The sequence below is a fragment of the Cygnus olor genome, chromosome 4 (assembly GCF_009769625.2).
Source record: "Cygnus olor isolate bCygOlo1 chromosome 4, bCygOlo1.pri.v2, whole genome shotgun sequence".
Lineage (NCBI taxonomy): Eukaryota > Metazoa > Chordata > Aves > Anseriformes > Anatidae > Cygnus > Cygnus olor.
In genome coordinates this window covers 77,306,164-77,328,733 of record NC_049172.1, presented here as the reverse complement: position 1 = coordinate 77,328,733, position 22,570 = coordinate 77,306,164, and the positions used below count along the sequence as shown (strand labels likewise).

General features: G+C 71.7%; 4 protein-coding genes across 21 annotated transcripts in view; 2 read left to right on the top strand and 2 right to left on the bottom strand.

Annotated features, from left to right (window-relative positions):
- The first annotated feature begins 3,482 nt into the window (after positions 1 to 3,482).
- LOC121069913 (C-type lectin domain family 4 member F-like) lies at positions 3,483 to 7,197 on the top strand. 4 transcript variants are annotated; one of them, XM_040556443.1, is made up of 7 exons: positions 3,483 to 4,630; positions 4,756 to 4,872; positions 4,959 to 5,039; positions 5,114 to 5,170; positions 5,295 to 5,446; positions 6,722 to 6,834; positions 6,918 to 7,197. In XM_040556443.1, exons 1-7 carry the CDS (start codon positions 4,567 to 4,569, stop codon positions 7,072 to 7,074), a joined length of 741 nt encoding a protein of 246 aa, XP_040412377.1. In that variant the 5' UTR covers positions 3,483 to 4,566; the 3' UTR covers positions 7,075 to 7,197. The 4 variants fall into 4 exon arrangements, with proteins under 4 accessions (XP_040412377.1, XP_040412380.1, XP_040412379.1 ...); XM_040556444.1 differs by having other exon boundaries at positions 3,586 to 4,621; XM_040556446.1 differs by lacking the exon at positions 4,756 to 4,872 and having other exon boundaries at positions 3,575 to 4,621.
- Positions 7,198 to 8,233: 1,036 nt separating this feature from the next.
- Positions 8,234 to 9,965, bottom strand: AP5S1 (adaptor related protein complex 5 subunit sigma 1). The gene is made up of 2 exons (XM_040556243.1): positions 9,581 to 9,965; positions 8,234 to 8,742 (listed from the first exon to the last, which is right to left on the bottom strand). The coding sequence occupies exons 1-2, from the start codon at positions 9,769 to 9,771 to the stop codon at positions 8,343 to 8,345; spliced, it is 591 nt and encodes a 196-aa protein (XP_040412177.1). The 5' UTR covers positions 9,772 to 9,965; the 3' UTR covers positions 8,234 to 8,342.
- A 29-nt stretch (positions 9,966 to 9,994) lies between these two features.
- Positions 9,995 to 15,033, bottom strand: CDC25B (cell division cycle 25B). Of its 3 annotated transcripts, none has more exons than XM_040556242.1 (16): positions 14,810 to 15,033; positions 14,377 to 14,498; positions 14,225 to 14,276; positions 13,553 to 13,594; positions 13,328 to 13,364; positions 13,098 to 13,199; positions 12,889 to 13,008; positions 12,558 to 12,692; positions 12,195 to 12,272; positions 11,799 to 11,972; positions 11,606 to 11,701; positions 11,387 to 11,449; positions 11,210 to 11,308; positions 10,866 to 10,999; positions 10,622 to 10,733; positions 9,995 to 10,488 (listed from the first exon to the last, which is right to left on the bottom strand). In XM_040556242.1, exons 1-16 carry the CDS (start codon positions 14,872 to 14,874, stop codon positions 10,348 to 10,350), a joined length of 1,572 nt encoding a protein of 523 aa, XP_040412176.1. In that variant the 5' UTR covers positions 14,875 to 15,033; the 3' UTR covers positions 9,995 to 10,347. The 3 variants fall into 3 exon arrangements, with proteins under 3 accessions (XP_040412176.1, XP_040412174.1, XP_040412175.1); XM_040556240.1 differs by having other exon boundaries at positions 12,195 to 12,269; positions 14,810 to 15,016; XM_040556241.1 differs by having other exon boundaries at positions 11,799 to 11,969; positions 14,810 to 15,015.
- Positions 15,034 to 17,919: 2,886 nt separating this feature from the next.
- C4H20orf27 (chromosome 4 C20orf27 homolog) overlaps positions 17,920 to 22,570 on the top strand; it is a 15,846-nt gene continuing 11,195 nt past the window's right edge. The window contains exons 1-7 of one of the 13 annotated variants that reach the window (XM_040555753.1): positions 17,920 to 18,091; positions 18,225 to 18,336; positions 18,608 to 18,764; positions 19,473 to 19,521; positions 19,947 to 20,067; positions 20,287 to 20,401; positions 20,860 to 21,332. In XM_040555753.1, coding sequence (XP_040411687.1) covers positions 17,974 to 18,091; positions 18,225 to 18,336; positions 18,608 to 18,764; positions 19,473 to 19,521; positions 19,947 to 20,067; positions 20,287 to 20,401; positions 20,860 to 21,159 — 972 coding nt within the window. In that variant the 5' untranslated portion in view covers positions 17,920 to 17,973 and the 3' untranslated portion in view covers positions 21,160 to 21,332. The other 12 variants (XM_040555752.1, XM_040555760.1, XM_040555755.1 and 9 more) reach the window with 12 other exon arrangements.

The following is a 22,570-nucleotide window of genomic DNA, read 5'->3' as shown; positions in this document are numbered from 1 at the left end:
CACACGGACAGATGGACGGGCACACGGACAGACAGGCACACGGACAGACGGACAGGCACACGGACAGACGGATGGGCACACGGACAGATGGACGGGCACACGGACAGACAGGCACAAGGACAGACGGACGGGCACACGGACGGACCGACGGGCACTCCCGACCCCGCGCCCTTGGGTGGCTCCGTCTCACGAGCTCGGCTCGGCGCGGCCCCCGGCCCGCTCCCGGTCCCCCCCTCCGGCCTTCCCCCGGCCCCCCGCCGCCCCCCGCCCGCTCCCGGCCCGCAGCACCGCGGACAGCGGCGGGCAGTGCCGGGCGGGGCTCCCCGCTCCTCCCGGCGCCCGTCCCGTGCGCTCCCGGTCCCGGTGCTCCGGGCTCCCCCGGGTCCCCCCGGTTCAGGCGCTTCGGTCCCAGTCCCGGTCTCCAGCCCGGGTCGCTGCCCCCGTGCGCTCCCGGTCCCGCCGCTCCGTGCGCCTCGCTCCCTGCAGCCCGGTGTCTCCGTCCCGGCTCCCGGTCGCCCGTTCAGGAGCCGCCCCGGTGTTCCCAGAGGGGCCGCGTCTCCGGGAACCCCGGGCCAGGTCCCCCGAGCTCCGCCGTGCCCTGAGCCGTGCCCCGGGGCCGGGCGGCTCGGCGGGCGCAGCCCCGGTGCGGCACGGGGGGCGCCGGGGCCGCGGAAGGCGGCGGCGATGCCGGGCACGGCCCCGTTAGCAGCGCCCGCTCGCGGCTCCGCGGGGCTTTACCGGCCCCCGCGGTCCACCCCCCGGCCGCTCCCCGCCGGGCACGGAGGCAGCGCGACCCCGTGCCGCAGCCCCCCACGCCCCCCGCTCCCCGTGCCCGGTGCCCGAGCGCTGCCGGTCCCGGGAGACCCCCGCCCGGGGACCCCGCATCCCGGGACCAGCTGGAAAACCCGCACCTGGACCCCCAGCCCGGCCCCCCCAGCCCCAGCCGCATCCCCCGAGCCCCCCCAGCCGCATCCCCCGAGCATCTCCGGTGCCTCCGGTGCCCCTGCCCGCGGCTGCGGCCGCTCGCCCGGCCCCAAGCGCGGCCGCTGCCCCTCGCAGGGTGCCCCGGGGACACCCCAGGGCGCTGGCAGTGCGCCCCGGTGCTGAGGTTTGGCTTTGGCCTCGGGCAGCGGGGGTGAGACAAGTGCCTGTAGCCAAAGTGCACGGGGTTAGGCTGCAGCAGGTGAGGTGAGAGCACGCAGAACTGGAAACACATCCAGCAGGAGGAGGGATGGACGGACGGACGGACGGGCGGATGGATGGAGGGATGGATGGGTGGATGGGGAGATCCTCATGGAAAAGAGGGAGCTCCTCATGCACACACAGAGAGCCCCGGAGGTGCAGATGTAGCAGCTCTGCCGTCATGCCGTGGGCATGCTCGGGGTGTGGGTGCCACAACGAGGGCTCCCAACAGTGCAGGGGTGCTGCAGGGTGTGGGTGAGCTCCCCCAGAGCCCCAGCATAGGGCTTCTTCCTGCAGTGCCTCGTCAGGAAGGTTCAGGTGGATTCAGTCTGGGCAGGCCAGGCAAGAATTTGGGTGCAGGCAGCGGGGGTGCAGGGAGCCTGGGGCAACCCCCACCCACAGCGAGGACTGGGGGCAGTGACAGGCACCCCTGGAGCAGCCCCTGGAGCGGCAGCTCTGTGTTTGGAGCTGGTACATGAGCACAATCCCATTTTGAGGGAACGTTCCACTGCCTGATGTCACTCATTCTCCAGTTCATGCTGCTTCAGGCCTGCATCCTGCAGCTCGGGCTGCTGCGGCAAGGCTGACGTGGGCTGCACCCCAACCCCTCGGCTCTTCCTGCTCCCCAGCTGGCCGCCGAGCACGTGTTTGGGCAGGGGCTGTGCCCGAGAAAGTGGGTTTTGGGAAAGTGCTTGGGGAGCTCGTAGGAGCTGTCCCTGACCGTGGCCCCTCCAGCTCCTGGTGCAGATGGGGCATTTGCACCAATGCCCATGGGGGGGCCACAGGAGGGGGTCTCTCCCGGTGGGAGCCAGCAGCTGGCTCAGCACGGCCTGCACAGAGCCATGGGGACAGTGGCAGGCGCCGCGCTTGTTGTGGTGACTGCTAAACGCCGGGGCTTTGCCAGGGAGCTTGGAGGGAGAGGCTGGCCCTTCCCGAGCTGGGGCTGCTCCCTGCCTTCAGGCTCACCTGGAGCTGCTGTCACCGACGGGGGACAGGGAAGCGGCCAGTCCGCAGGGCAAAGCTCCCCCAGCGGGGACCGTCACCCTGCCCAGTCCCCTGGCAAGGAGGCAGAAGGGGGTGCCTGGGGCAGCCGCTGCTCACAGCTGAAGCAGAGGAACCCCCGCCAAGAGCCATCCGATGGTGGTGCTGGTGGTCATGGTGGTGGTGGTGCTGGTGGTGGTGGTACTGGTGGTGGCGGAGTGGTGTCTGACCCCATAACCCAGGGGCGCCAGCCGGTGACCCCATCCCTCATTTCAGGCAGTGCCACATCGCACCGAGCTGCTTTAGATGCACTTATCGGGCTTTCTGCTGCCATTTCGGGTAGCACACTCGCTCCCTGCTCGCAAGCAGCCCGGCAGGCCCTGGCCCCGCTCCCCGCTGCCCCCACGGGCTCCCTCTGCACCGCGGCCCAGGCGGGCTCCACGCACAGCTGCAGTGCGGGGCCGATGGCTTTGCTTTCAGGGCTGCTTCTTTCGGTGTTTTTTTCCGCCTGCCTCACTTGTGCATCTCAGCACGAAGCTCCCCGTGCTGGGGCTTTCAGCCACCCTGTCCTCTCCCTGCGCACGGCTGCTGCTACAGAGCAGCTCCCCACGAGACCCCACCAGCGCCGAGCACCAAGATCATAGAAAATCCCGAGCTGGAAGGGACCAAAAGGATCATCGAGTCCAAGACACCCGCTGCAACAAGGACCAAACCCTTCTGGCCCCTAGGAGCTCCTTGGAAGTGCTGAAACCAGAACCCCTCATCCCGGGAGGCCTCAGCCCCGTGCTCGGGGACAGGACATCTCCACCACCCCCTGCCCTGAACCTGCAGCGTCTCCAGTCCCCTGTGACAGCTCCTGCTCGCTCCTGCCTCGTGCTGGGGCTTGGCGGTCTCGGATCTGTGTCCTTATTGCTGGGGTCGGGGGTTTCTCCCGGGCTGCTTCCTGATGCTGTCCTCGTGGGGCAGGGCAGCCTCCAGCAAACCCTTCCTTCGCCCCAACGTGCCTCACAACACCCCCACGAGCTGGGGGGGGGCGGCCTGGGGGGGACAAGGACTCCCAGTTCATCCCAGCAGGGCCACTGGAGCTGAGCCTGCCAAGGAGCTGCAGGTGGGTGGGGGAATCACGTCCCGGCCTTTTTGGTAACTCATCCCTGTGCCAGAGAAGTGCTGCTTCTGCAGATTTGGAGCTATTTTCAGAGCCTGCGTCAAACACCACAATGGTTTGGGCTGAAACAAAAAAAAAAATCCCAAACAAACAGAAACCAAAAACAAAAAACCACCCAGAAGCTGCAAAATAACTCAGCCGAGGCTTCCGGAGCGAGGCGTGGGGCACGCAGGGGGACGCACGGGCGAGGGCTGTGCTGGGTGTGGGGCACCGGGGGTGCTGAGCCCAGGAAACGGCCCCAGCACCCGCTCCAGCCACGGCCTTCCCCTGTTGGGAAGCCTCAGGGAGGTCCCTTGGGAGGCCGGGTGGGAGAGCAGCCCCCAGGGACGGACCCCGCGACCCCGTCTTGGGCATCCGTCCCCGTCCCTGCTGCGCCCAGCACCGTCCCTGGGGTGCTGTGCGGCAGCAGTACCGCGGTAGCAGCTCCTCTCCTCTCCCGCGTCGCCGCCTCCGTCTGAGCCTTCCCCGTCTGCGGGCAGCGGGGAGCCGGGCTCGAGCCACACGCCGGGCACATGAGAGCTGCTAACAAGAAGCAGGGCGTAACATCTGCGCTGCTTGCCAGGGGTTCCCGGACGCGATTCTGCGTCTGAGGGCAAAAAGCGGAACACGATTGCGGTGGGGATGTGCTCGGGAATAAAACCAGGGCTGGAGCAGGGGCAAGGCTGGTATGGGGGCAGGGTTGGTGCTGGGTGGCCGGGAGGCAGCGCGGGCCAGGCGAGGGGTGATGGAGCTGGGCAGAGTCCCCTGGGCACGTCGGGGACGTGGCCCTGCTCCCCCCGGGGACATGCTGGGGACCTGGCCCTGCTCCCCCTGAGGACACGGGTGCTGCCTGCACCCAGCCCCGAGGGGTCCCCCCTGTGCTGCTGCGCCTGCGGCTGAGCGGGGCTGGGGCCGTCCCCCCGTGCTGTCCCCACGAGCTTGATGTGTCCCCATGGGAGCCACCTGTGGGTCACCACCAGCCAGGGCTGGCCGTGGGGTGGGGGGACAGGGATCCCCCGTGCAGGGTGGCCCCGTGGGGTGGCCGGCCGTGGGGCAGCAAGCCAAGATGTGGCCACAAGCCCTGCGTGGAGGTCTGTCCCTTTGGGACGGGGGAATCCCTGTCCAGCCTGGGCGGTGGCACCCCAAGCAGCACCGTGCCCCCCCGGCTGCCGCCTTCCCTTTCCTGGCAGTTTCGGTTGCTGGGGCTGCCATGCGCAGGGCTCCGGGAGGAAGTGGCTGTGGACTCGGCCAGCTGCGGGATGGCCACTGAGGGGCCGGACCTGTACGAGAACCTGAAGATCCGCTACCCGCGCGGTGAGCAAGGTGGGCCCGCAGGGCTCCCCATCCAGCCCCGGGGCTCCTCTCCGTGGGGCTGGGGGCCCGGGGGTGCTGGGTCCTGGGGGTCCGGATCAGCCCCGGCTGAGGACCCCTCTGCCGTCTCTCCGCAGTGCTGGATTTCGGGTCCCGGCCGTCCCCGTCCCGCCGGGTGCTGGGCACTCTGCTGGCCATGGGCTTGGCGGCCCTCCTGGCCCTGGGGGCCGCCCTGACGGCCGTCGCCACCCTGCGTAAGCACGGCCGGGCTGGGGACCCTCACCCCGTGGGGGGCAGGCAGGAGGCTGGGGCTGCCCTGACCCCCCCCCGCCCTCCCCAGGCGCACGGGACCAGGCGGAGCTGCGGGTGGCACGGGCAGAGCTGGAGGCGCTGGGGCCGCTGCTGCCGCCCGGCCCCGATGGTGAGTGCGCCCGGCGGCACCGGGGTGCGGGCAGGGCTGTGCCACGGCTCCTGTCCCTGCTGTCCCCCGGCCAGGTTCACGGAGCCCCAGTGACAGCCCCGACGTGGCACAGAGGCGCAGGGACTTTTTGGGTAACGTCGGGACGTGGGGACAGACCCCATGGGGACGGGGCAGGGCTGTGCCTCCCCCGCGTGCCCCCCGTGCCCCACGGCACGGCCGCGGGGCCGTGGCACCGAGCACCCCCGCTGTCCCCAGGGCGGTGGCTGCAGGGGCTGGGCCTGGGCTGGAGGTACCACAAGGGGAAGATCTACTACTTCTCGTGGGACGAGAAGCCTTGGCGCGAGGCGAAGGAGTTCTGCCTCTCCAAGCGGGCGCAGCTCACCTCCGTCACCAGCCGGGACGAGCAGGTGGGTGCGCGGGGCTCCGTGCCCTTCACCGCCTGCGTGCCCTGCTGCCAGCTGCACCCCCGGGCACCCCCTGCCTGTGCCTTCCCGCCCCATGTACCCCCCCACCCCATGTACCCCCTGCACCCCCTGCCTGTGCCTTCCCGCCCCATGTACCCCCCCACCCCATGTACCCCCTGCACCCCCTGCCTGTGCTTTCCTGCCCCATTGCGTGCCCCCCCACCCATGTCCCCCCACCCCATGTACCCCCTGCCCCCTGCACCCCCTGCCTGTGCCTTCCCGCCCCATGTACCCCCTGCCCCATGTACCCCCTGCCCCCTGCACCCCCCCTGCCTGTGCCTTCCTGCCCCATCTGCCCCCCACCCCATGTACCCCCCTGCCCCGTGCACCCTCCTGCCTGTGCCTTCCTGCCCATGTGCCCCCCACCCCATGTACCCCCTGCCCCCTGCACCCCCTGCCTGTGCCTTCCCGCCCCGTGTACCCCCTGCCCCGTGCACCCTCCTGCCTGTGCCTTCCTGCCCCATGTACCCCCTGCCCCATGTACCCCCTGCCCCCTGCACCCCCCCTGCCTGTGCCTTCCTGCCCCATGTGCCCCCCACCCCCTGCACCCCCTGCCCCCTGCACCCCCTGCCTGTGCCTTCCCGCCCCATGTACCCCCTGCCCCATGTACCCCCTGCCCTGTGCACCCTCCTGCCTGTGCCTTCCCGCCCCATGTACCCCCTGCCCCCTGCACCCCCTGCCTGTGCCTTCCTGCCCCATGTACCCCCCTGCCCCATGTACCCCCTGCCCCCTGCACCCCCCCTGCCTGTGCCTTCCTGCCCCATCTGCCCCCCACCCCATGTACCCCCTGCCCCCTGCACCCCCTGCCTGTGCCTTCCCGCCCCGTGTACCCCCTGCCCCCTGCACCCCCCCTGCCTGTGCCTTCCTGCCCCATGTGCCCCCCACCCCCTGCACCCCCTGCCCCCTGCACCCCCTGCCTGTGCCTTCCCGCCCCATGTACCCCCTGCCCCCTGCACCCCCCCTGCCTGTGCCTTCCTGCCCCATGTACCCCCTGCCCCATGTACCCCCTGCCCCCTGCACCCCCTGCCCCCTGCACCCCCCTGCCCCCTGCCCCATGCACCCCCTTGCCCCCTGTGCCCCCCTGCCCCATTCGCCCCCCCTGCCCCATTCGCCCCCCCTGCCCCATGCACCCCCTTGCCCCATGCACCCCCTGCCCCCCCATTTGCCCCCCTGCGCCCCCCCCACCTGCCCCCCGCCCCCCCTGAGCCCTCTCCGCAGGAGTTCCTGGCGCGGGAGTCGCGGGGGGGCTATTACTGGATCGGGCTGGAGGACGGTGACCGCAACGACACCTGGCGCTGGGTGGACGGCACCGTGTACTCACCGGCCAACAGGTGAGGGGGCGGCGGGGACCCGGGGGGGGGGGGGGGGACGCGTGGAACCTGGCCTCCCCCCCCCGAGCCGCTCTGCCCCGCAGCTTCTGGGCGCCGGGGCAGCCGGACCGGCAGGACCACGGGCAGCAGGGCCGCGAGGGCTGCGCCCAGATCCACCCGGTGGGCACCGGGCTCTGGAACGACCACAACTGCAACATCCCCTTCCTCTGGATCTGCAAGCGGGACCTGGGGGGGCCCTGAGCGCCCGCGGCCGGACCCTGCGGCGTGAAGCCCCCGCGCTGGGTCCCTGGGGCGCAGCGAGCGCCCGGCGGCGCCCAGCGCTTCGCCTTGAATTAAATCGAATTAAACATCTGCTGCGCCTCCGTGCCGCCTCGCCCCGTGCCCCCCGCCTCGTCCCACCTCCGCGCTGCCCCCGTCCCCCTCTGCCAGCCCCCGGTGCCCCCGTGGCCGCCCCGTCCCTGCCCCGGGGAGCCCCGGTGCGGCACCAGGAGGGGCTGAGCCCCCCGTGCGCAGACCCCAGCTCCCAGATGTGGCAGCGGGGCGGGGGGCGCGGGAGCTTTGACATTTCTCCCCCGACCCCTTCGCTTTGGGGCGCCCGCATTTCTTCCCCCCGAGGGTGGGCAAACACCCGCAGCAGCCCCCTGGCGGGGCGGTGGGTGCCCCGTGCCCGCAGCGCCCGGGCGCTGGGACGGTGCCCTCAGGAACGCGCCTGGGCTCCCGGTAGCCCTGAGGTGCTCGGGTGTTGGGCTCGGTGATCTCTGCAGGTCCCGTCCAACCGAACCGAACCGAACCGAACCGAACTGTCCTGTCCTGTCCTGTTGTATCCCATCCCCATCCCATCCCATCCCCGTCCCCATCCCATATCACTCCCATCCCAATCCCGTCCCCAATCCCGTCCCCAATCCCGTCCCCATCCCATCCCCAATCTCATCCCCATCCCATCCCCAATCCCGTCCCCAATCCCGTCCCCAATCCCGTCCCCATCCCATCCCCAATCTCATCCCCATCCCATCCCCAATCCCGTCCCCAATCCCGTCCCCATCCCATCCCCATCCCATCCCCATCCCGTCCCCAATCCCGTCCCCATCCCCTGGAATAAACCAAGTTAGGGACACGGTTCAGCGGTGCGCTTGGCGGTGCCAGGTCGATGGCTGGATTTCATCTTAAGGGTCTTTTCCAGTCTAAATGATTCCGTTCCACTCGAGTCCATCCCGTTCCACGCCGTTCCGCCCTGCTCTACCCTATCCCACTCCATCCCCCCCCATTCAATGATTTCAGACCCCGCTCACCCCACCACCAACCCGCCCCCCCCCCCGCCAGCAGCACACCTCCCCGCCCCGCAGCCCTCGCCGTGCGTTAAACCGACGACACCCCACCCTTCACCAACGACAGCCCACCCTTCACCACCACGTCGCTTCATCCCCCGCCGCGCTCCCCCAGAGCCCAGCCGCAGCCCTTTTTTCCCCCCCGTTTCCCCCCCCCAAAAACCGAGCCCCGGGGCTTCCAGCTCAGCGTGACAGCTCGCGGTCCGCGGCCTGGAGGAAGCGCTCGCTGAGGAAGAGGAGCTGCCCGTGGGGCAGGAGCCGGTCGAGGAGGAGGTCGGCGGCGTCGGGCCGCAGCAGGACGCCGGTGCCGGGGGGGCGCAGGGTGGCCAGCAGGCGGGGGGCGAGGTGCCGCAGGGTGCCCTCGGCCAGCGCCAGGTTCTCCCGGGGGTCGCAGACCAGGGCGAAGGCGAGGTTGGGGGCCGCCAGCCAGGCGACCGAGGTCCCTTGGGGGAAGGGGTCGCCGGGGGGCAGCCGGAAGAGCCCCCCCGGGGCGTTGTGGAGGGACGGGGGGTCCTCGGGAAGCGGCGGGGCCGGGGGGCGGCCGGAGGATGCTTGGTGAAGGTGGCAGTGGGAGGCGACCTGCCTGCGGGGGGCGCGGGGGGGATTTGGGTGAGGACCCCCCCACGTGGGCAAGGTTAACGCCTTGCTGGGGGGGGGGGGCAGGGCTCGGCGGGACCCCCGGGGCCGTACGGACGTACGGCCCCGGGGGTCCCGCCGGGCCCTGCACCCCCCAAAATGGGGCCGCGTCATCCTGGGGGGTATTGGGGGGGGTCCACAGCCCTCCCACCGAGCCTTATCCCTCCCCAAATGAGGCTGCCCCATCCTTGGGGGTATTGGGGGGACGGAGTGGGGGGGTCCACAGCCCTCCCACTGAGCCCAGACCCCCCCGCAACAAATGGGGTTCCCACTGGGGGGGTCCCACGGCCCAGGGGTCCCAGTGGGGGGGGTGCAGGGGGGTTCCACCGAGCTCAGGCCCCCCCCCCAAATGGGGGTCCCCCATCCCTGGGGGTATTGGGGGGGGGGTCCACAGCCCTCCCACCGAGCCCTGCCTCCCCCGCCCCCAACAAATGGGATTCCCACTGGGGGGGGTCCCACGGCCTGGGGGTCCCAGTGGGGAGGGTGCAGGGGGGTCCCACGGCCCAGGGGTCCCAGTGGGGAGGGTGCAGGGGGGTCCCACGGCCTGGGGGTCCCAGTGGGGAGGGTGCAGGGGGGTCCCACTGTGCCCAGACCTCCCCCCACAATGGAGGTCCCCCAGCCCTGGGGATACTGGGGGGGGTCCACAGCCCTCCCACCAAGCCCCCTCCCCCCCCCCCAAACAGGACTCCCCCTGGGGGGGTCCCGCAGCCCCGGGGGGTGGGGGTTACGGGGGGGTCCCTCCGAGCCCCGCCCCCCCGGGGCATCCCCCCGCCCCCCCCCCGTACCTGGCCACGGCCAGCAGCTGCTCCTTGCGGCGGAGGCGCTGCCGGGGGGGGGACCCGGGGGGGGTCCCGGGGGGGGTCCCCGGGGGGGCGAAGGCGCGCGCCAGCAGCAGGCGGCAGGGGGCGTGGCCGGGGGCGTGGCCAGGGCCGGGGCCGGGGCCGCCCGGCGCCAGCAGCAGGAACGCCCGCACCATGGCAACGCCGCGCCGCGACCCCGGCCCGCCAAGCGTCACGTGGGAGCGGGGCAGGGCTAAGCGCCCCCCTCCGCCCGCGATTGGCTGACGCGGAGACGCTCGGATCCGATTGGTGGGCGACGGGAGAACCGGGTGCGGGCGGCGAGGCTCGCGGCCGGCCCCCTGCACGTGACGCGATTGGCGCGACGCGATTGGCCGAGCCGACGCGGAAGACGCGCTCTAATTGGCGGAAAGGCGAGCAGGGAGGGCGAGGCGGTGAAGCCGCTGCCCGTACCCGGAAGCGCCCCCGGGCGGACGCGGCCCGCCAGGCCCCGGCCCCGTTTATTGCCCGGCGCGGTCACACGGCGCGGCCCCGCCTCCCCCCCCCACCCCCCCGCGGCCTTACCGGGGGCACCCATCCGGGGGGGGGGGGGGGCGGCTCTAAGTGCTTCTCTGCGGCCCCCCGGTACAACGGGCGGGCACGGAGCCCCGGGAGGGGGCTGCAAGTGCTGGGGGACGGGGCCTGGGCCCACCCCCCCGGTCCCGGCCGGGCTCCCCGGGGCCGCCCCCGGTCCCCTCCCCCGGTGCCCCCGGGACTCAGCAGTTGTTGAGGCGGCTGTAGAGCTCCCGGCGGCTGCGCTCGCCCGCCCAGGTGCGGCTCTTGAGGCGGCACTTGCGCAGGTCCTCCTTGAAGTCGGCGTGGTGCATGGGCCGGTAGTCCTGCGGCTCGCAGTGCGCCTGCGGGGCACGCGGCCCCGTCAGAGGGGCACGCGGCCCCGGCCCCGGGGGATGGGGGGGGGGCGGGGGGGGGGGCTGCCACCGGCGGCTGGCTCGGCCCCGGGCGGGGGGTGGGGGTTTGGGGGAGGCTCACCTGGTACTGGGGGAAGAACTCCCGGTACCCCCCCTTCAAGACGTAGAGCTCGGGGTAGTGCAGGTGGGGGTACTCGTTGCAGGCACGGTCCTTCTCCCGGACAAAGCGGCACCTGGGCAGCGGGACGGCGATGGGAGGGGGGCAGAGAATGCTCGGGGCAGCCCTTGCCCGGGCCGTGCCGGGCCCCAAGAGCCCCCGGCCCCAAAAGCCCCCAGTCCCCAAGAGCCCCCCGGCCCCAACGTACATCCTGGGCCCCCGCTCGGAGGAGAACTCGCAGTGGAAGATGACGATCACGCGCTTGGTCGCGTCGAAGGGCACGATGGGCTTCTTCAGCAGGAACTCCTCCACGTCCTGCTCCATCGGCAGGTTGACAGCACCCTGCGGGGAAGAGGAGGCGCCTTCAGCCCCCCACCTCCCGGGCTTCGTCGGGGTGACCCCCCCCACGCCACCCCAGGCACCCTCACAGCACCCTCTGCGAAGATGCTCAGCACCTTTAGAGCGTCCCGAACCCCTGGCGTTTGATATTTTTAATACCACCCCCCTCCGAAAGGGCAGGGCGAGCCCCCGGGGCGCAGCAGCGGTTCTGACCTTGATGTGGCCTCCCTCGTACTCGTAGGGGTACCTGCAGTCCACGATCACGCAGCTCTCGATGAAGCTGCTGAACTGCCCGCTCAGCACCGCCACCATCTGCGGGGAGCGAGGAGCCCGTCAGCCCCCGCCGGCATTGGGGGCGAGGCGGGGGGGCTCTCGGGGCCGCTCCCTTACCATTTCGGGGGAAATGTACTTGAGGTCCTGGTGCTTGCCCTCCACCGTCTGCAGCAGGTAGGCCTGGAGGCGTTGTGCGGGGTCAGGGGCTGACCGGGGGCGCCCACCCGGCCCAGGCTCCCCGCCCGGGTGTTGTTCCCCCAGCAGGGCTCTGCGGCCACCCTCGGTTTTGGGGGGGTTGAGGGCACCCCGTGACCTCCAGCACCCCCAGGCCCCCACCTTGGAGAAGTCTCCGATGAGCTCCCGGTGGTCGTTGGCCAGCATGTTCTCAATCTCCTCCTGGCAGAAGGACCTGGAGCGCATCAGCCGCGCTTTCTGCGAAGGAACGGGACAAAAAAAACAACCCCCAGGCGTGGGTGCGGGGCCCGGCGCGGGCAGGGGGCCCCTCGCCACCGCCCCCGCCGTCACCCACCGGCTCCGCCACCTCGCCCGGGGTGCCGGCCACGCTCCTGCGCCGCTTGGTTTTGACGGGGGTGTCCCTGTCGTGGGGCCGCTCGAGGCGCTTCAGGATGGGCCGGATGACGCTGCTGGGCATCGAGGGCGAGCGGAAGAGCTGCCGGCACTTGCTGCGCTTGGCGGGGCGCTGCTGGGGGGAGAACCCCACGAGGGTCCCGTGGGCTCCGCTGGTCCCGCCAGGGCGAGGATCCAGCTCCAGCAGCCCACAGCAGCCCACGACGTGCCCCAAGCCCCGGGGCTGCCGCTGCCCACCCCGCAGCCCCTCTGCCAGGGGCCACGGCTCTGAGCCCCCAGCGGGGAGCGGCCCGGGGGCTCCCGGCCAGGCCCCCCCTCTTCGGGGGGCTGCACCTACCGGCTCTGCCTCCTCCTTCTTCACCAGCGGGGCGGTCAGCAGGCTCGCCATCCCCGGCGGCACCTCCGCGTCGCTCTGCTGCCACGGTGGTGGGGAAGAGCGTGAGGGGGCTCAGCCCTGCTGCCCCCTTGCCCCCTGGGGGGGACGGCAGCTGCAGGCAGCTCAGTCACCCCGCTCCCAGTTTTGGGGTGTCCCTGAGCTCCGACACCCCCTCGGCTTTACCAGCCATAGGGATTAGCCCACCCCGGGAACTCGGCGCAGCCAAAAAAGGGGGGGAACATGGGGGGGGGGGGCACGGTGCTGCAGAGGGGCAGGGGCTGCTCCCCAGACACAGCCCCTGAGGCAGAGCAGAGCCCTCCCTACCTTCATCTCCTCCTCGTCCAGGATCTCCATGAAGCCATCGTCGTCCTCCTCGGCCATGGAGGAGGTGAGGGAGCACCGGCGCAGCACCACGGGGCTCTCGCCCTCGGGCAGGTTTTCTTTCTCGGGGGTGTCGAACTGGGTGGGGGGACAGCCCGTGGCTCAGGGGCCCCACTGGGATATGGGGCACCCCGATACCCTCGCTGGTGCCACCCTCACTGGTGCCACCCCCACACCCACGGGTGTCCAGGCACACAGATTTGCTCCTGTGGTTCCTGTGAACAGCAGCAGCACCCCCCAGCGCCCCCCCCCCCAGCCCCCCGGCCCCCCTCACCAGCAGGTTGGGCGCGGAGCTGGGTCTCTGTGCGAAGGGCTCCTTCCCCGAGCCCCCCTCCGACGCCTGCAGCCGGCTGCGGTGCCCCGGCCTCTGGGGCTTCTTAAACACGAACCCCTCCTGCGGGAAGGACGGGGGGGGGGGGGCACAGCGTTATAGCAGCCCTCTGCCCCCTCCCCGAGCCCCCCCAGCCCGGCTGCCCCCCTCACATCGTCCCGGGGCTGCCCCTGCTGCTCTCTCGCCGGCGGGCTGTTGAACTCGCTGCAGTTGGAGATGTTCCTCAGGGCTGGGCTGGCCCCCAGGAGCCGCGGCTGCGGGGCAGAGGGGGGGTGAGAGGTGCTGCACGGCCCCCCCCAGGACTGTCACGGTCCCGTGCTCCCTGCTCCAGCCTCCTCCCGGGCGGACCCGCAGCAGGATTTGCCCCCCCCCCAGGACTTACCGGCAGCGAGTGGATTCTCCGGATGAGGAGCTTGTTGCTGCAGAAAGCAGGAAAAGGAAGGGAATAAACCACGGAGAAGGCGCCCCAGGTACGATATATACAACGTGCCCCCCCAGGATGCCGTGGACACCCCCCCCCCCCAAAAGAGCCCTGGGACAGGGACCCCTGCAGGCGTGAACCAGACCCGGGGGGGTCCGGGGACAGGGGGCAGCCCCCCAAACTTACTCGGTGACGACCCTCCCGGCCTCCAGCACGGCCTTCTCGAAGCTGCGGGGAGAGCGGAGCCGTGGTCCGGGGGCGTCGGACCCCCACGCCGGGCAGTGCTTTTGGGGGGGGGGGGGGGGGACACTCAATGCTGCCCCCAGGCCCCAGCTCCAGCACCAACCCCCCCCCCCCCCCCAGGCTGCTTCTGGCTCATGCACGGCCCTGGGGAGGGGGGGGGGGGGGGGGGGGTTAGGCTGTGCAGGGCCCGCGGGTGGTCCCGCAGCCCCGCTCCCCACCTGTATGCAAATGGGGGCCACCAGCGCTGCCCCCGCCATCTGGCCCCCGGCGCCGCGGGGACGCACCGGCCATCTGCCCGCCGCCCCCTCGCTGCCAACGGCCGGGGGGGACACAGGGGGGACACGGGGGAGACACGGGGGGGGGACAGGGCCCGCCTGCAGCCCCCCCATCCTGCCCCCCCCCCCCCCCCTCCCCCAGCGCCCAGCACCACCCGGAACAGGCTGCGGCTTCCTGCCCCCCCCCGGCTGGTTTTTGGGTAAAGGCGGCTCCGTGCAGGGTGGTGTTGCCGGGGGGGGGGGGGGGGGGGGCTGCTCCTGACTGTTTGCAACCCCTGATCCACCCCCCACGCGGTGCTATTGGGGTACGGGGGGGGGTCCCTTTGGGGGGGGCACTCACACGTCCTCCAGGGCTTCGGGGTCCTCCTGCGTGGGGGAGTCGAGGCCCACTCCTGGGGGGACAGGGCAGGGGTAGCAGGAGGGGTTGGGGTGCGTGGGGGGGGCTCTGCTGCCCCACGAGGGACCCCCCCCCGTGCCCCCCCCCAAACTCACCCGCATCCGAGGCGTCGGAGGTGGCGGAGTCCTGGGACGAGCCTGAGGAGGCGCGGGCCAGGCGGCACCGGGGGCCCGGGAAGGGCCCCCCCGGAGCCTTCCTCCGGGGAGTGTCACAGTGGCTGCGGGGCAAGGGGGGGGGCATGGGGCTGGGACCGGCACCCGCAGCCCCGCACCGGTCCCAGCCCCGCACCACGGCCGGGACCCCCCCCCCCCCAAAACATCACCCCCCGGGACCCCCCCAAAACATCACCTACCCCCCCAAAACACCCTCCCCAAAAGCACCCCCCCGAAACAGCACCGCCCCCGAAACAGCACCCCCCAAAGAACCCCCCCAAAAGCACCCCCCCCAAAAGCACCCCCCCCAAAACATCACTCCCCCCCAAAAGCACCCCTCCCAAAAGCACCCCCCATGTCACCCCCCCCCACTCACCTGCCCAGCCCCGCCAGCGTGTCCATGTCGCGAGCCAGCGTGGTGACCGGCGACATCCCCGCCATGCCCGACGACACCCCCGGCCCCCCCCCCCCGCCGCCACCGCCAGCAGCGCCGCCAGCCCGGGCAGCCCGCGGGGCCGGCGGGGGCTGGGACCGCTCTGCGCCGCCATGGGGGGGGGGCGGAAACCGAAAATAATAAAAAAATAATAAAAAATAATACAAAAATAAAAACGAAATAAATAAAATAAAAATAAAAGATAAAAATTTAAAAAAAGATAAAAACTAAAACTAAAAAATAAAAATAAAAAAATAAAAAAAAGAAGAAAAAGAAAATTAAAAAATATAAAAATAATAAAAATAAAAAATAAAATGGGGGGGGGGGGGCGGTGGCGGTGTCGGGCCGGAGCCGGGGCCCCCGCAGGCCGCGGTGCCGCCGCCCCTATTTCTATTCGAAAAATAACACCGAGCGGCGGGAGCGCGGCGCCGCCCCGAGCCCGGCCCCGCCGCAAGCCCGGCCCCGCGCGGGGGGGGCGCGGGGGGGGGCACGGGGCCGGGAAGTGCGGGGCGGGGGGGGGGGCACGGCCGGGGCTGGATGGGGCTGTTTGGGGTGCGGCGTCGGTAGGGCGGGGGGGGGGTTGGGGGGGGTGCTGCGTGGCTGGCGGGGGAGGGGCATGGGGGGGGTTGTGGCTGGGGGGGGGGGGCCGCATGGCTGGGGGCGCGTGGGGGTGTGTGGCCTGCGGGTGGGGTGTATGGCCGGGGGGGCTTGGGGTGGGGGGGCATGAGGGGGTTTCTGGCTGGGGGGGGGGGGTACAGGGCTTGGGGGGGGGCTTGGCCGGGGGGGTGCAGGGCTTGGGGGGTGCCTGGGGGGGCAGTTTAGGGTCGGGGGGGGTGCACAAGAAGGATGTGCAGCGGGCAGAATGTATGGCGGGGGGGGGCTGCACATGGGGGTGTGAAGGGGGGGGCGTGGAGGGGCACTTGGCTGGGGGGGCACAAGGGGGGTGCATGGCTGGGGGGGGCTGCATATGGGGAAGGGGTTTGCGGTGGGGGGGTGTGGAGGGGCACTTGACTGGGGGGGCACAAGGGGGGTGCATGGGGGGGGCTGTACATGGGGTGTGCAGTGGGGGGGGCGTGGAGGGGCTTATGGCTGGGGGGGCACAAAGGGGGTGCATGGCTGGGGGGCTGCATATGGGGAGGGGGTGTACTTTGGGGGGGACACTTGGCTGTTGGGGCACAAGGGGGGTGCATTATGGGGGGGGCACGGCAGGGCACGTGCTGGGGCTGTGCGGGGTCGGGGGGCACGGCTGGGTGTGCGAGGGCGGACGTGGACGGGTGCACGTGGGTGATGGGTGGTGGGACTCGGGGGGGGGGCCGTCCCACTGCTCGGACATAGCCCCCCCCCCCCCAATTCTCCGGGGGTCCCGGCTCGGCCCCGCCACGTGCCACCGCGCGGCACCAAGGCCACCGAGCTGTGCGAGACCCCAACCTCGGCCCCGCTTGGTGGTGGTGGTGGGGGGGGCTCGGACCCGGTCCATCTGTCCGTCCGTCCATCTGTCCAGTTTGGGGGTGTCCCCTCCCCCCCCCCTCGCCCCCCCGGCCAGCCTTTCTCATGTAAAGCAGGGGCTGGGGGCACAGCGCAGGCAGCCCCGGCCTGGGTGGCCGGCCTTTCATCCATTGTCCCCGGCCCCCTTCTCTCCTTTCAGAGGGGAAAATAAAAGGGGTGCGGGTGTGCCGAGACCCCGACCCGCAGCCCTGCCGGACGGAGGGTGGGGGGCAAGCGGGGGCAGCCCCCCCCCACCCGGCATGGGGGGGCACACGGCCCTGCTGGCACCACTGCGGGGGCCGGATCCTGCGCCCCTGGAGGAGCTGGGGGGGGGGGGGGTCCTGTGCCCCCCCCCGCAGCTCGTGGCATTGGGGGGGGGTTTTGGGGGGGTACATACAGGGGAAGGGGGCTCCCGGCCCCTCTCTGGGGGCTGCGGGTTGTTGCCCCCCTCTCCCCCCCCCCGCCCAGGGCTGTAATTGCTTCCAGCCCCAGCAGCGGGAGGCTGGGCTGGGGGCCGGGGGGAGCCCAGCGCTTGCTGCCAGCCCCAACACCACGCCGCTGGCCTCGGGGGGGGGGGTCTCCTGCTAGTCCCCCCCCCCCGCATCCTCATCCCCCAAAATGGGGGGTTCTGGGGAGCAAATGGGAGCGAGGGGCGCAGTGGGTGCTGAGCCCCCCGCCCGCAGCAGGACCCAGCCAGACCCCATCTGCAGCCCCCCCGGGTTGGGACGTGGGGGTCCCCCCAAGCCCCCACCTCCACGGTCGGGGCTGGGGGGGCCGGGGGGGCGGCTCGCTTTAATGGCTGCACAGCGAGGGCTGCCCTAATGATCACTCTAATTAACGAGGCCGGGTGGGGGGCGGGCTGGCCCCCCGTGCTGCAGCCCCACGGTGACCCACCCCCAGTCCCCATGGCCTGGGGGGCCCCCTCTGTGCCGGGCCCCCACCGCCGTGGGGTCAGGGCTCTCCTGGTGTCCCATGGGGCTTGGGGACCCCCCGCCATGGGGCCAGGCCCCCCAGGCCTCCCCCCTCCCCCAGGTCCTGCACCCCCAGGTCCCCACGTTGCTCAGAGACCCCCCGGGCCCCATCCCTCAAGACCCCCCTGTTGCCCCCCTATTGCTCAGAGCCCCCCTACCCCTTCTCCTGAGCCCCTTTCCCCCATTGCTCAGGCCCCCATTCCTCAGTCCTGCACCCCCAGCTCCCCACATTGCTCAGAGACCCTCAGGACCCCCTGCTGCCCCCCCCCCCACCTCATCCTACCCCCCCTCTTCCCCCCATTGCTCAGAGACCCCCATCCCTCAGGACCCCTTGCTGCCCCCCCCCAATTCCCCAGGGCCTCCCCACCCCTTCATTTTACCCCCCCTTCCCTCCATTGCCCAGAGACCCCCAGGCCCCATCCCTCAGGACCCCAATCCCTCAGGACCCCCAAGACCCCCTGGTGCCCCCCCCATTGCTCAGCCCCCCCACCTCATCCTACCCCCCCTTTCCCCCTTTGCTCAGAGACCCCCCTCCCATCCCTCAGGCCCCCCAGCCCCCCCCTTCTGCCCCCCCCCGTTGCCAGGCAACCCAGCGGCGCGCTCCCAGCATGCCCCGCGCGGCCCCGTTGCCATGGCGACGCGGCGGGCGCCATGGCGGCCCTAGGCCCGGCGGCGGGCGATGGCGGCCTGCGGGCGCTGTACCGCTGGGTGGACGCCGTGCCGCTGTCCCGGCCCCGCAGGAACATCGCCCGCGACTTCAGCGACGGCGGTGCGAGGGGCCCCGGGCCTCCAGGGAGCCGGGCGGGGGCCTGGGGGGGGCTAGGCCGCGGCTGTGGGGCCAGGCCCCGCGTCCCGCCCGTGTCCCAGAGCCTCTCCTCCTCCTCCTCCTCCTCCTCCCCCAGTGCTGGCAGCCGAGCTGGTGAAGTTCTTCTTCCCCGCCATGGTGCAGCTGCACAGCTACGTGCCCGCCGGCTCCACGCCGCAGAAGCTGGTCAACTGGGGCCACCTCAACAGGTAGCGGGGCGGCGCTGCCCTGCTCCCGGCCAGGCTGGGGGAGCGCTGCCCCTCGCAGCGGGGCCGTGGGCGCCGGGCACCCTGCCTCCCTGCTCCCGGCCGGGCTGGGGGAGCGCTGCCCCTCGCAGCGGGGCCGTGGGCGCTGGGCACCCTGCCTTCCTGCTCCCCGCCGGGCTGGGGGAGCGCTGCCCCTCGCAGCAGGGCCGTGGGCGCTCGGTGCCCTGCCTCCCTGCCCTCCCGCCTGCCGGTTTGGCTCCTTTTTTGTTTTCAGGAAGGTTTTGAGTAAGCTGAACTTCTCCCTCCCGGATGAGGTGATCCGTCAGGTCGTGCAGTGCCGGCCGGGCGCGGTGGAGCAGGTGCTGCTCCTGCTGCGGCAGAAGATCGAGGAGAAGCAGAAGCAGAGCAAGGCGGTGCCTGGCCCAGGGCAGGTCAGCGGGGCAGAGCCGGGGCAGGCGTGAGGCAGGCGGCAGGGCCGGCCCGTCGCGGCAGCCACAGATGTGCTGCCCCGGGAAGCGCCGCGGCCCCGCAGGCAGGAATTGGCCTGGGCAGCCCTGGAGGAGCTGCTGTGAGCCGGGGAGGTGAGGGGACGCTCGCTCCGTCATCCTCCTTCGGCACTGCTTGTCGCCTCGCTGTGCCAGCCCTGGGGAGGAGCGGAAGCGTGCCTGGGCTGGGTCGGGCTTGGCAGCCGTGCTGAGAGCTGAGCACGCGGCTCCAGGATGGGGCTGGCGGCAGCAGCCGCCTCCTCTCCTGCCGCAGCCAAGCCCTCAGCCCACGAGGGTCCTGGTCCTCGCGGTGTGAGGGAGGATAAGGAGCCCGCGGGCCTGGGGCCGGCTGGGCTGCGTCTGCCAGCGCTCAGGTCAGGGCAGGAATTCGCGGTGGGAAGGGCTGTGGCTGCGCAGGAATTCGGGCAGATTGATCCCGGCCCTGCCTTCGGGCGGTAACTCCAGCACCACGCTGCGCTGGGAACCCCCTGCTCTGAGCTGACCTCTGCCACGGGAGCGGCCGGATGGGCTGGGGTGCCCCGGCCCCCCTTTTCCTGACAGCGGGGTGGGCCGGGGCTGCCTCCCGGCAGGGGGGCTGCTTGCAGGCTCACCCCCGGGGCGAGGAGCCGCGGGCGATGGGGGTTTTCCGTGCAGGAGCTGGGTGTGAGGACAGCGCAGGAGGAGATCGGCTACTTGGAGACGGGTAGGGCTGGTGCGTGGCACCTCGGGGCCCCCCGCTCCTAACCCAAACCGTCTGCCCTCTGGTCCCTGCCTCCTGCTGGGGGGGTCGTCCTGGGCTGGTGGGGGGCAGAGCTGGTCGGGCAGGGCACGTGCTAATTGAGGGAGGTGCTCCTGGGGCTAATTGACGCTAATTGTGCTCGTAGAGGGGGGGTAACTGGTGACAGGACGCGTGCAGACGGCACAACGCTGCGCCAGGGGAGGCTCAGGCAGCACTTTAGGAAAAAAGTCTTTGCTGTGAGGGTGGCCAAGCGCTGGCACTGGTTTCCGAGCGGGGTGCCCGGTGCCTGTCAGCGCTCAGGAGGCGTTCGGAGGATGCCCTCAGGGACGTGCTTTAACTTCTGCTTAGCCCGGGAGCGGTCGGGCAGTCGGACTCGATGATCTTTGTAGGTCCATCCGACCCAACCGTTCCGTTCTGTTTTGTTGTGTCCCTATCGCCGCGTTTGACAGGCTACTCCAAGGCGAAGAGCACGGGACAGGGCTGTGCCCAGGAGTCCCCCGGGGCTGCCGGGTAAGGGCGGGTGCTGCGCGGGTGCTGTGCGGGTGCTGTGCGGGTGCTGTGCCCTTCCTGGGGGCTCCCGGCGGGATGGGCTCTGCAGGTCCCCGCGGGGTGCGGGCCCTGGAGGGGGAGCCCAGGACGCGCTGGGCACGGCCGGGGGCTCAGCCCCGCGGGCTGTGGGTGCTGCAGGGGGGCTCAGTCGCTGTCCTGGCGTTCCCTTCCCCGTCCCAGGGGGAACAGGAGCCACCTCGGCTACGCCCAGCATCCCGCAGGGGACGCTGCTGCCATCCACCTGCAGCTGGCAGAGAAGGAGCAGGCGCTGCTCCTGGCCCAGGAGACCGTCCAGGTGAGCGGGAGCGGGACCGGGACCGGGCCGGGCTCCCCGTGCCCCCCCGAGCCAGTCCTGCGGCGGCGGCGTGCTCCCAAACGGCCGTTTGCTCCGTGCTGTCAGGCTCCCGGGCCACCCCTCTCTGGTGGCGCCCTCGGGCGCGTCCCGGCCTGGAGGTGGCCCCGCTGCTGCCCGGGTGTCCCACGTCTCCCTGGGGTGCTGCTCTGGCAGCGCCGGGGCAGGGCTGGGCTCCGGGCTGTGGTGCCGTGCTGTCACACGAGGGCGGGCGTTGAGGCTGGGAGGTCGCCCGGAGCCCAGCACGGCCCGGAGACGTGGCTCGATCCCCGCAGCTTGCCTCTGCCTGCCCCCCCCCAAACCCTCTGCCCGCAGCTCTCCCGCTGCGGGAGCCTTTCCTGCTCAGCCCTCCCCTCCTGGCCGTGCCCGGCACCCAGCGGTCACACGTCCCCGCTCCCCAGGTGCTCCCGGCCCTCGATCCTTGTCCTCCCTGGTCGCTTTTCAGCCAGCGGTGGCCGAGGTGGCGCAGGGCAGGCCTCAGCAGCGCTGCCCCGCTGGCCTCCGCACTGTCCTGGGGCGCAGGGCAGGCTCGGGGCGTCGTAATCCGGCCCCCGGCAGCAGCGGCTTTTGCCAGAGGTTTGTTCGGCGCCGCGGGAGGGCGACGCCTCGGTCCGAATTGCCTAAAACCCAGGCTTTTCTGCCGGGAAACGTCAAAAGGGGCGGTTTTGACAGAGGGGAAGGAGTGCTCCGCGCTGCCTTAAGCTGGGAAGCGTCGTCGCTGCTGCCCCGTGGGGCCCAGGGCTCCGGGGCCCTGTTCCGGGGGGGTCGTTGCTTGATGCGGGAGCTGCGGCCCCAGATCTGCCGCTGGTGCTGGCCTGCCTCGGTTTCCCCACGGCTAAGGGTGCCCGGGGCTGCTCAGTGCCTCCCGCCCCTCTCGCAGCCACGTCACCTGCACGTCCGGCCCGTGTCCCCGCTCCCGGTGGCCCCCGGGGCTGACCGAGGCCGGGGCAGAGCCGGGGGCAGCGCGGGGGCGAGCTGAGGGCAGGTCCCGCTCAGCTCCTGCAGATGAAGGTGCGGAGGCTGGAGCAGCTGCTGCGCCTCAAGGACACGCGGATCGACGACCTCAGCCGGCGCCTGCAGCAGGCGCAGCGCCGGCACCGCTGAGCAGAGCCCCGGCGGCCCCGCGGCCTGGCCCCGCCGCCCGTCCCGCGGGGCTGGCACCCGGGGCCTCCCGGGGTCTCCCGGTTCTCAGGACGGAGGCAGGAGCAGAATTACAGCCCCGTTCCCACCCCTGACCGTGCCTCCCCGTCCCTGCCTCGGCGACGAAAATCCCGTGTTTGCTCCTCCGAGGAGTGCGGGGGCGGCGGGGGGGCTGCCGGTTAATCCCTGGGGGGGGCTGCCGGTTAATCCCGGGGGGGGGGGCTGCCGGTTAATCCCTGGGGGGCGGCTCCCGGTTAATCCCGGGGGGGGGCTCCCGGTTAATCCCTGGGGGGCGGCTCCTGTTTAATCCCGGGGGGGGGCTCCCAGTTAATCCCTGGGGGGGCGGCTCCCGGTTAATCCCGGGGGGGGGGCTGCCGGTTAATCCCTGGGGGGGGCTGCCGGTTAATCCCCGGGGGGGGGCTGCCGGTTAATCCCTGGGGGGGCTGCCGGTTAATCCCGGGGGGGGCTGCCAGTTAATCCCCGGGGGGGCGGCTGCCGGTTAATCCCTGGGGGGGGCTGCCGGTTAATCCCGGGGGGGGGGCTGCCGGTTAATCCCTGGAGGGCGGCTCCCGGTTAATCCCGGGGGGGGGCTCCCGGTTAATCTCTGGGGGGCGCTCCCGTTTAATCCCGGGGGGGGGGGGGCTCCCGGTTAATCCCTGGGGGGTGGCTCCCGTTTAATCCCGGGGGGGGGCTCCCGGTTAATCCCTGGGGGGTGGCTCCCGTTTAATCCCGGGGGCGGGGGCTCCAGGTTAATCCCTGGGGGGCGGCTCCCGGTTAATCCCGGGGGGGGGGCTGCCGGTTAATCCCTTCGCGGAGCCGTTTCGGTGACCCCCCCCAACCCCCCGTCCCAGCGGGCTCGGCCCCGGGCTCGCGGCGCACACCCGGTGTCCCCCGGGGCCGCGCCGTGCCGGCTGTCACGCACCGCTGGACGCGGGGACTCGGCCGGTTCCGGAGCAGCCCCCGGGGACGGAG

What these genes read in the sequence shown, in the direction of transcription:
- CDC25B (XM_040556242.1), bottom strand. Translation starts at nt 14,874, where the DNA reads ATGGCGGGGATGTCGCCGGTCACCACGCTGGCTCGCGACATGGACACG. An exon ending in AGTACATTTCCCCCGAAATG is followed by an intron (nt 11,309 to 11,386) that starts GTAAGGGAGCGG and finishes CGCTCCCCGCAG; the next exon opens with ATGGTGGCGGTGCTGAGCGG. An exon ending in AGTTCTTCCCCCAGTACCAG is followed by an intron (nt 10,489 to 10,621) that starts GTGAGCCTCCCC and finishes CGTGCCCCGCAG; the next exon opens with GCGCACTGCGAGCCGCAGGA.
- AP5S1 (XM_040556243.1), bottom strand. Translation starts at nt 9,771, where the DNA reads ATGGTGCGGGCGTTCCTGCTGCTGGCGCCGGGCGGCCCCGGCCCCGGC. An exon ending in CAGCTGCTGGCCGTGGCCAG is followed by an intron (nt 8,743 to 9,580) that starts GTACGGGGGGGG and finishes CGCCCCCCGCAG; the next exon opens with GCAGGTCGCCTCCCACTGCC.
- LOC121069913 (XM_040556443.1), top strand. Translation starts at nt 4,567, where the DNA reads ATGGCCACTGAGGGGCCGGACCTGTACGAGAACCTGAAGATCCGCTAC. An exon ending in GACGGCCGTCGCCACCCTGC is followed by an intron (nt 4,873 to 4,958) that starts GTAAGCACGGCC and finishes CGCCCTCCCCAG; the next exon opens with GCGCACGGGACCAGGCGGAG. An exon ending in GAGGCGCAGGGACTTTTTGG is followed by an intron (nt 5,171 to 5,294) that starts GTAACGTCGGGA and finishes CGCTGTCCCCAG; the next exon opens with GGCGGTGGCTGCAGGGGCTG.